Source organism: Zonotrichia leucophrys, chromosome 20 (genome assembly GCF_028769735.1).
Source record: "Zonotrichia leucophrys gambelii isolate GWCS_2022_RI chromosome 20, RI_Zleu_2.0, whole genome shotgun sequence".
Classification (NCBI taxonomy): Eukaryota; Metazoa; Chordata; class Aves; order Passeriformes; family Passerellidae; genus Zonotrichia; species Zonotrichia leucophrys.
The window spans coordinates 6233988-6244241 of record NC_088189.1 but is presented as its reverse complement, the minus strand read 5'-3'; the positions used below and the strand labels follow the sequence as shown (position 1 = coordinate 6244241).

The window sequence follows — 10254 nt, the reverse complement described above, 5'->3', positions numbered from 1 at the left end:
TGCAGCTGCTGGAGAACAGGGGAGGAAAAGAAAAGAGGGGAGGAGGAAGAGGCACTTTGCTGTCTCCCATTAAAGCCCCAAGAGGCTGAAGATGAGAGAGCGGAAGTTTCAAATTGCCAGAACGTAATTCTGAAAGTCATTTTCCAAGCGCAGAGCTCTCCGCAATGTCACCTCTCATCTTCCAAGGTGGGGATTGAAGGGACAATAAAGCACAGAATATTCTGCAAAGGCAGAGCTGCTAATTCAAAGAGGGAAGAGGTGCCAGTCCCCAAACAGGCTGTGTCACACCCTTTCTGCAGTCAGATGGAGGTGTACAAGGGGCCCAGCTCCAGCTCCTTTCCCAAACCATTTCCAGCCTGATGCAGGACCCAGCTGCCTCACCCAGGCCCTGTTAAAAATGAGGATATCTCCCTATTCAACAGCTAGATTTTTAATTTGATTCGAACTCCTGGCTTTCAATCCAATGGCAATGATAATGATTATTGTGAGCGTTATTTTTCTCAGCCCTCCCCGAGACCAGCAGAAGACCATGATGGATGCATAGAGGAAAAGGTGCACTTTGATATTCACAGCCCCCATCAAAGTTGTCCCTGCCTGCTCTCTCTTCCAGCCCTCTGCCTGCAAAGAAATCAGAATTAAGGAGTCAGATGTATTCAACAAAGAGTTCGGCCCAGGGTCTTGCCTCAAAGAGTGAATTCTCATCTTTTTCTGCACACTTTATCAACCTTTATTCCAACTGCATCCCCCACTATGCTGATAAAAAAAAAAATCCAAATATGCAGGCATGTCCTGCTGAGATGAATTGCTTTCAAATCTCCCTCAGTTGACATCAGCTCTGTCCCATCTTCCTTATTACTGCCGCCAACTGTCCCTCCAAGCTCAGGTTTTTCCCCTTTCCCAAATTACTAGAGCTGAGACCGGGCCAAGTTTGTTCTCTTTTTGTAAATGCACTTATTTGTCCATCCAGGTGAAGGTGCTGGGTTTTTACACTGACAATCAATTTTCACCAGGAAATCCCTTCTCTCTTCAATTTTCAGAAATGACACTTTTCCTTCTCTTCAGGCCAGGGGTGATCCATGGACAGAGCTGGCTTTGTTTTAACCTCAGGTGATGAGCTGGAAGCAGGGGGCAAAAACCTAGAGACAGCACTTTGCCCTCTAAGGCAATGGGATATCAAAGTTCAGTGCTATCCCTGGCTAGTTGTATTATTATTATTATTATTATTATTATTATTATTATTATTATTTCCTGGTAACTATTTCCCTGCTTTTCCATCTGGGAGGCCAATCAGAGTATTGCTTGCTGGCCTGTATCCAGTTTTCTCCAGCTGGGATCAGTTCAGTCCAATGTTGCCATCTGTCCTTTGAGGCAGGGGGACATCCTCTTCCATTCTGGATCTCTCCCAGAACCAATCCCCCCTTTCCCTTCCCCAGTACACCCTGGACTCAACCACAGTGTCCAACAAGCTCTGTGTGACCATCATTAGACTTGTGAATTTCTAAATTGACTTGGGCATGTGAGAGTCCAGTGGCTGTTGGCTGTGCAGAGCTCTGTGGATTGTCCTCAGGGCAGTGGCCTCTGTCTCTGTCCAGCTTTGGACTCAGGTGTGCACAGGGTGCCCAGAGAAGCTGTTGGCTGTCTCTGGACCCCTGGAAGTGTCCAAGGTTGGATGGAGCTTGGAGCAACCTGGTCTATGGAAGGTGTCCCTGCCTGTGGCACGGGGTTGGAATGAGATTATCTTTAATCTCCCTTCCAACCCAAACCACTCCATGGCTGGGTTCCCTGGGGATGCTTCTCCCGGGGTTGTGTGCCTGCCCCACCACCCCCCTGCTCTGGGCTGTGCCCGCTGTCACTGCTGTCCCCTAATTACGGGCAGGAGGGATGCGCGGAGCCCCCGCCCGCGGGGAGGACGGGTCCCCTTGCCCTGCTCCCCCCGCCGCCAGCCCGGGAGAGCCGGGAGGGGCCGGGAAGGGCCGGGAGAACCGGGAGGGGTCGGGAGGGACCGGGAGGGGGGCGCGCATCCCCGGCCCGGGGGGAGCGGATTGGCCGCTGAGTGCGCTGCGAGGATTTTGCGGCGCGGCCCCATTGGCCGCCGCCGCTCATAAGTTTTTGCTCCGGACGGGAACTTTTGCCAGGGATGATGGAGTAACCCCGGGCTGCTCCGCGCCCGCTGCCCCCGCCACCCCGGGCCCGGCAGCCACCGCCACCCGGCAAGGATGAAGCTCTGCGGGACTTTCCTCGGTTCGTAGCCGTTCGCCGGCGGATGCGGGGGGCGCGGTGGGAGCGTAGGGAGGGTAGTCCTTAGTGTGTCTCCCTCGTTTCTCCTCTAAAACTCTTGAGTTTCGCAATTCTGCCGGAGTCACGCCTTGGCAAAGGGGCTCGGTGGCCGAGGGTGGGGGAATACGGACCCGCAAATTATCCTGCTGGATAGTTTGCTTTATAGTATTTTCCTTGTTTTATAGTATTTCCCCTCTGTTAGGCGGTAGAAAGAGGTTCCCGAGTACATTTGGGGTTCAGGTCTCCCGGGTTTGCGTTTCCCGAGCGAGGTGCCGGTGTCACCCCCGCCCCTCCCCGCAGTGCTCCGGGCTCAGCTGCGAGGGGGCTCCAGGTGCGGGGGGTGCGCGGCCCCCGGTGCTGCTGCTCCGGGGCACCGCCGGGGCTTTGTCCCCTCTGCCGCGGGCTTCACCTCATTGCAAAGCACGAGGAGCGCAGGGGAGGGGGACGAGGAGAAAATCCTGTTTTCTGCAACTTCTGATCGCAGTTCTGCTGGGCGAGGGGGTGGTGGTTGGTTTGATTTGGCTTTATGGGCTCTTTTTCCACCCATCTTCCTGGATAATAAAGGGGTAAGGGCGATGTTATTAAATAAAGTTAGTTCGTGCCCGTTCAGCTGGGTGTGTGTTTCAGCGCCTGCATTACCCGAGGCACAAAGAAGGAAGTTTTGGGATAATGCGAGGTGCCTTTTGCAAAAGATGGTGATTGCTCCAATTATTGTTCTTCAGGGAGAAAAGAGCTCTAGATTTGGCTTAGACAAAGGCATTGCCTCTTTGGGAAGGACCCGCCCAAATCGGAGCGAAGGGGAGCGCTGGAGAGCGAGCAAAGGGTTATTAAAAGTTTTTTTGTGCCTGTGCATGTTGTTCCATCTGCCAGGGGCCTGTAGTGGGCAGGTTTCTTCGCAACCCTTCAGCTGTTCCATATACAATATTAATGCTGGCCATTTCTATTCGGCATACAACAGCACTAATTGTAGTCTGAGGCATTAAGGCAGCCAGCCCATCTGCATAGAAGCTTTCAGAAAGAAACAAGGAAAAAAAAAATCTTTCACCCCCAGCTGGTAACCGGAGAAGTTGGTGCCAATTACAAATGCGTAAAGTTTGAGATCTAATTTTCTTTGAAGCAGACTCAAAGAAGCCAATGGAACACAGTGCGGTGGGTTTATGGCTGTGTTTACACAAGCAAATGGAGTTTTATTTTAAATAATTTCGAACTTGAAGAGCTTGATCTGAAAACATGAGGGGAAAAAATGGCATGGAGAGCAGGGGAGGGGCGTGGAGGGAATCTGCTTTTAAAAATCCTCTCTGGGTTCGGCTCTGCAGGCACCCTGCAGGCAGGGACTCTCGGAGCCCTGTCTTGAACCCCCTGAATATGAAAATACACGAACATCTATTTTAGACCTCTTTGCTGCTCGACTCCCTTTAGGGAAGCGACGGCTCTTTGAGACCTGGAAAGGCGCGATGATTATCTCCTCGCTGAAAACAGCTGTGAAGTGACTCTGGAGAGGTTTAGGGAGTGCATGGGGGAGAAACACCATTTTAAAAAATGGCTGAAAAATACTTTAAGAGGTGGAAACTGGCGGGAGGGAGCGGGCGGAGCTGTCCGTGGTGCTGACCCGCCGCCGCCTGCAGCCCACGCGTGGCCTTCGCCTTCCTCCGCGGGTTCCTCCAGTGTGGGCTGTGGGGCTTTTGGCCCAAGCCGGAGATTTTCTGGGGGTAGGAAGGGATTTGGGGGCTGCGAGATGAAAATTCCCGCCGTTGCTAAAGTTGGTAGCAGCGAGAAACTCCGGGAGAGGCGCCGCTCCTTTGCAGCGTTTTGGGGGGAGAGCAGAGGGAAAGTCTGGCGAGTTTGGGAACAAAGAAAAGCCAAACACCCTCTGGCAGCCCGGAGCTCAGCCGGATGCTATCAGAGCTGTCAGCTGCCTTAGGGCTCGTAGGTGCGTCGCGTGTTAATAAATGCAACAGCAGCAGTAATAAAATCCCTCTCTTAACGCTCGGGGAGGCACATGTGTGTGTGTGCTCATATCCATGCAGGCTGCGTGTGCTCCGATTTATGGGGGAGCACACGCAAGTAAACACACTTCCCTGCTGCCTGCCGGCCGAATCTATTGTGCTTTTGTTTCTCAAGTTTTAGTATTAGGGCTCTAAATGAAGCAGCGGTGGAGAGGAGCAGGCAGCATTGTGAGCGGAGGGGAGCCGAGTCCACCCAGCCCTCCCTTTGATTCTATCGCGGATGCAGAACAATGGAGATGCAGTGTAGCACCAGGCCTGCTGCCTGCAGATAAGAGTTTAATAGAATTTCTGAATGCCAAAGGTTTAGGATGTAAAATATCCCTGTCTTCGTGGTGTGTCCAAAGGAGATAGAAAACAGCTTTTCAGGAGTACTCTCTGCTGAATATCTCCTTTATGTTAATGGTTTAGGAGCAAACCAGGCTGGCAAGGCAAGGAAATGGGCATACTAACAACCTCCAAAGCGGCCTCAACAGTTTAAAATTAGTATTTCTGCCACCCTCTCATCAATAAAATTCCTGAGATGGGGAAACCGAATCCTTCCTTCCTGCCGTGTGCCCTGCAATGGCCTGTGAGTGACACGGAGCTGCCGGCAGTGTCTACCCAAGCTAAATTTGCCAGATTTTGGGCAGTCTGAGAGGTTTTTCCCACTCCTGCCTGCACAGAACCCATGCAGGATGGGGGTGAGCAGGAGAGGAGCCTGGGGCCCTGCGGCTCTGGAGCTGGAGTTTCCCACAAGAGAGTGCATCCTCAGCAGGATTCAGCTTTCCCTGCCAGGCTCTGCCTCAGCTCTCTGAGGACTCCTGGGGTTTCCGTCCATTTGTGAGCTCCCGCATCTTTTTGGAAATCTTCATTAAGATGACAGGGAAGTCTTAATTGTCTTGGCGATGCTGGGGATGGCACGAGGGTCCAGGAAAAGCGCTGGGTAGAAAAGCGTTGCTCCCCCTCTCCTCTCCCAGCCCGTGGGGCTGCAGCCTGGCTGTGTTTTCCCTCGCTATTTCCGAAAAGTTGCGATGGAAGTGCTAATGCTCCCGTCTGGCAGCGGCAGGGATGGGATGTGCTAATGCCGTTCCTGCCGCTCCGTGCCGGGGGCTCTCCCCAGAGCCTCCCTCCCTCCCTCCAGTTCGGGACTTTCTCCTCCCGGGGTGGCCGGACCGCCACGAAACAAACATTTTCAAGATGCTGACTCTTGGAAAAAGTATGGCTCTTTCTGGGAGGAAAAGATGTATAATGCAAAATCGTGCATTTTTATCACTTAAAACAATCCCTAAACGTTTTAGTCACCGTTTTCTTTTAAGACTTTCCCTTATGTTGTTCTTCCCATGGCAGCATCTATAATGTAAAATGTAAATCACCTTCCCCGGGGTGAGAAGTTTTCCACCAGGAACCCATTGTGTCTTTCTTTTTTTCTCATTTTTGTTTTTCTTTTTTTTTTGTTTTTTTTTTTTTTTTGTTTTTTTTTTGGCTTTTAAGGGTAAGTAAAAAAAAAAAATTAAAATATTTATACACCTTTTAACCACCGCCTTTTGAATATGTATATCAGCTAATATGCAATACTTCCAGGTTCATAGAGGCGATAAATTTCCCGGTCTGTTCTTTATGGTGATAGGTCATCTTCCTAACCACCAATAAATATTGTAAAGTACTTTCGCTGGAGCTGTGCTAACCCAGGGCATCTGTCACTCGCTGCTTGCTGCTATTAGGAATTATTGGGCCGTACCACGCGCCGGGATGCGCGGGGGGGACACGGAACGGCGCTCGTCGCGCTCGCCGTCCTTTTGTGTTGCTGCTGTCAGAGGAGCCCCGAGCCTCGTGCATATTAATTATGAATCAGCTCGGGTAAAATCATTCACCTTCTGCTGGGTCTCGGGGAGGGGGGAGCGCCAGGAGAGAGGGGCCGGCGGGGCCGGGAGAGCCCCAACTCTCGGTGCACTCAAGGCAGCCGCTCCATCTCTCTCGCTCGCTCTCTTTGATGCTATACTGTAAATTTATTTCACCTCAGAGAGTAAACAGATATATTGCAACCCCAAGGGTTCATGGGTAGTGTATTTACAAAGGGAAGGCGCAGCAAGCCCCCTCTGTGCCATTTCCATTAATGAGAGCGGTCATTAAGTAAATGAGACATTGCCTTTAGCAGGCTTAAGAGTTCACACACTAAGGAGTATCAGATATTTAATTGAAACCAACAACCCGTCTTACACGCGTGTTACTGGTGTAGGGAAGTGGGCTGCCCTCCAAGAACTCTCCCCCCACAACCTCCCCCATGCAAATTTCATGATTGGTTTCCGTGATGTCATTTTGTAAAGGGGCAGACAATAGCTGTGGGGAAAGGTAAGTCAATATTATGTTCTTTCGCTGACAAAGGCAGATAATGCTGGCTTTTTTTCTTTTTTTTTTCTTTCTTTTTTTTTCCCCTCTTCTTTTTTTTTTTTTTTTTTTTTTTTTTCCTCCCTCCCCTCCCCTCCCTTGGATTGAGACAGAGGGGAAAGGCTTTCGGAGCATACAGTTGATGTAAACAGACGCAGGCGTTTCGCCTTTACAGCACGAAGGCTGGGTTGTTGTTTTGAAAATTGCACTGGAGAACCGAGGGGATTTTTATGATGATCATCATGCTCCTAGGTCCATCTTTGCTCGCTCGCTCTCTCGCCGGCTGCGAGACGCTAGTGGACATGTTATGCTTCTGACTGAAAAGAGGTTGGATAAGATGAGAAAGGAGGAGATTTATTAAAAAAAAAAAAAAAAAAAGAGGCACAACGTCGCATTCAACCGGGAAACTTTCTGAATATTTCTGGAAGAGGATGCTTGCCGGGTTGGTGAACCGCGGGATCGGTGGATGTTTATCCGGAGGGAGGTGTTAGCAGAAGACGCTCCCGGGCGCCGGGAGGAGTTTGCGCCGGCGGCGGCGGCCCCGCGGCCGCGGAGCTCTCGGAGGTGCTGATCCGGGCGGGACCGGGGCTTCGCGCGTCCCTCTCCGCGCTCCCCTCACCCCAGGCCCCTTCCTGCCAAAACTCCATCCCGAGTCCGCACTCCGCACTCCTGGGCAGCTCCGCGGGCCCCTCGCCCGGGGTCGCGGGTGCGGAGGGAGGGCTGGCGGCTGCTCCCTCCTGCCACCGCCACACTTTTCTTTTCCTCCTTTTTTTCTCTTTCCCTTTCCCCCCCTCTTCTTTCCGATTATTGCCTACTTTAGAGCTCTCTATTTATAGCAGCGAGGCGCAAGGGAAGTGTGCCATGTTTGTGGATTTCTCTCTATACGTTGACCAAGACAGAAATCTGCGTGTTCTTATTTTTAGCTTGCTCGGAAGAGGCTTTGCTTGGCTAATCTCTTTATCAATTTTAGCAAAGTTTGTTGTGGCGCTTGTTCCGTGGGTTATTTGCAGAGGGAGCGAGGGGCAGGGGAGTGCTGCCCGAGGATGTGCTTGCGCTGCCATCCACCCCGGCCACTCGGGCTGAGTTTGAGTTTGGGGTCCGGGTAGGACGGACCCTCCTCGGGGAGGCGGCCCCAAAGGGGGGTCGGCACCCTCGGAGGCTGATCCCACACAAAGGGGCAGGTCGTGGGGATCAGAGCTGTCGGAGCAGGAGCCTTGGGGCATGCCAGGCTCCCCGGAGCTGGGCAGGGCAAGGGGGCACGTTGCCCCCCTCGATCCGGCCGGGCAGCCGCTCTCCTCCCGCTATTGTTGAGCCCTCTGGCTTCGAGCAGCCGCTGAAAACAAGTGCGAAAAGCCCCGGCTAAACCCTCGCCATCGCCCTGCCGCTACTTTTAGTTATTCTTTTTTTCTTTCTTCCCCTTTCCCTCTCTCTCGTTGGCTCATCTGCTGTTATTATCAGCCTTTTCCATATGGCCACTTTAATTAATGGCAGACAAAAGGGAGTTTGCGGGGGGGGGGGGGGGAGGAGGAATCTAGGAATTAGAGTTTATAGTTGGTTTGTCTCTCTCTGATGCTGTCATAGAAACCAGAAGCAAAGATGCCGCCTTTCCACTTCTTTGTATGATCCTGTTTATTGTTCCCGAGCGGCGCAGATTGGAGCAGGCGCGTGTTGCAAAGCACAAACCAGCGCCGGCTGCTACCGCCGGGAAACCCGGGCACAACTTGTCCCCTTCGGCTCTTTCAAACCTGCCTGCCCTCCCTCCTTCTGTCCCCTCCTTCACCTGCCTCGGGAAGAACAAGGAGAACTCGGTTTTCCTTTTTTTCCACCCTCTCTCTTTATTTTTTTCCTTGTTTTCCTTTTTTTATTTTCTTTTTGCGATTCTTATTTTTTTTTCCTCCAAGTGATGTTGTGGGTCTCCGGGATCCCCGCCGCACAAAGAGTAGGAAAACTCCGGAAAGTTGGGATTTTCCCTTCCCAGAAAGCGGACGGGAGCTGTCCTGTGTCCCGCTGGAGTTGGGGTCCGGAGCAGCGGGTCCGGCTCTGTCCCGGGTGCTGTCACCGAGCTGTCCCGGCTCCCCCGGGCCGGCTGGCCGCGCTCGGGGCTGGCCATGTCCCGGGGGTCCCGTCGAGGAGGGGTCTGGGCTGGCAGCCCCGCTTGTCCCCTGCTCGGTCCCCATGAGGAGCGGGCATCCCTTTGCCCGCAGGATCACCGCTGTCCCGGGCAGCTCTCGGGGAGTCGAGGGACAGCGGGGGCACCTCGAGCTGTCAGAGACAGAAATTGGGCCCCTTCTCCCCATGGGAGTGCTGGGGCTTGGCCCGGCAGGAGGGATGGAGCTTAAGGTCACTGCCAAGGGTGGCCTTGGTGACTTTGGGACCGGGGTGCTCCCTTCCCTTTTGGCAAATCCTGGGCTGGAAGTGGGCGAGAATCCCCTTCCCTGAACATCCCAAAACTCCCTCATTCTCCCCCCACCTCCACTCGCTGTCTGTCTGATCTCCTCGGTCCCTTTGCCCCAGGAACATCCTCATCCCGAGGCAGGGGGACAGCAGCCGGGGGTCGGGGCGGTGCCACCCCTGCATTTCCCATTCCATGTTTTGGAGTGGCTGGGAGAGAAGGGGGGCACAGGGACCTTCTGGCCTGTGGCTGCCCCGCGGGGCCGGACTATCCCCAAGAGTGACAAACGGGGTCTGGGGTGCGCAGGGCCAGCCGAACCCCCCCTGTTCTGCGCCTCCCCCGCCCCGTCCCGCAGAGCGCCGGGAGCCGGAGCAGTTCCCGGCAGTCAGATGATGATGATGAGGATGATGAGGGCAGGGCTGACTTCGCAAGACGTAGCTCGGCGTCAGAGCAGCTGCCATTTTAGCAGACGGTACTAAACCCCCCCTCCGCCCCCCCGGAAGGCTCGGCTTTGGGGTGCTGCCTCCAAACTTGGCTTCTGGATGGGACACGCTGCTCTTGTTGGGCTTCGGGGGCAGCAGTGCACCCTAAGCCAGCAGCACTCTCAGGAGAGGCTGAATGACACAGCTTTAGAGCTCAGGAAACAGAAACTCTTTCCCCTTCCTGAAATCCCACCGCAGTTTTGCATCAGGGCTTGAGGAGGTTACACTCCTGAACCCCCAAAATCAATTTTGTAATGCAAATTGGTCTCTCCCTCCGTGCCCAGCCAGAAGCAGAGCCCTCATTTGCAGCCTCGGAGGGGCTGATTTTGCCTGGGATGCTCCTGTCCCAAATCAAGGGCTGGGGGCACCGGGACCCTCTGGCCCCCGAGAGCAGAGCGTGGCAGGGAAGGGGAGCATTTACAGTAAAGGCTGGAGCCAGGGCTGGGCCGGGCTTCCCAGAAGACACGAAATGAGGCGTGTGAAGGGGAGGGAGAGGCGGGCAAGCATCGCCTCACCACGGGGAAGTCAGAGGTGGAACTTTAGCGGCAAAGTGGAGCACAGGACCCGCTCTTTCCTTTGCTTTGTGAGTTTGTAAATGAAAGGGCTTATTTTTCCAGCTGTAAACTGAGTTGTTAGAGCCCTTCCCTTAATGACAAAGTGCATTTCCTCACTTTATAGCTGTTCCACTTTCTCATAGAGGGGAGCTGAGCATGGAGGATCCACACTTCAGGCT

At 53.5% G+C, this 10254-nt stretch overlaps 1 protein-coding gene across 5 annotated transcripts in view; it reads left to right on the top strand.

Annotated features, from left to right (window-relative positions):
- The first annotated feature begins 2138 nt into the window (after positions 1-2138).
- MYT1 (myelin transcription factor 1) overlaps positions 2139-10254 on the top strand; it is a 71391-nt gene continuing 63275 nt past the window's right edge. For 2 of the 5 annotated variants that reach the window (XM_064729870.1, XM_064729869.1), the window contains exon 1: positions 2139-2241. In XM_064729870.1, coding sequence (XP_064585940.1) covers positions 2217-2241 — 25 coding nt within the window. In that variant the 5' untranslated portion in view covers positions 2139-2216. Of the gene's footprint in view, positions 2242-6566; positions 6612-6774; positions 7212-10254 lie in introns of those variants that run through there. The other 3 variants (XM_064729872.1, XM_064729871.1, XM_064729873.1) reach the window with 3 other exon arrangements.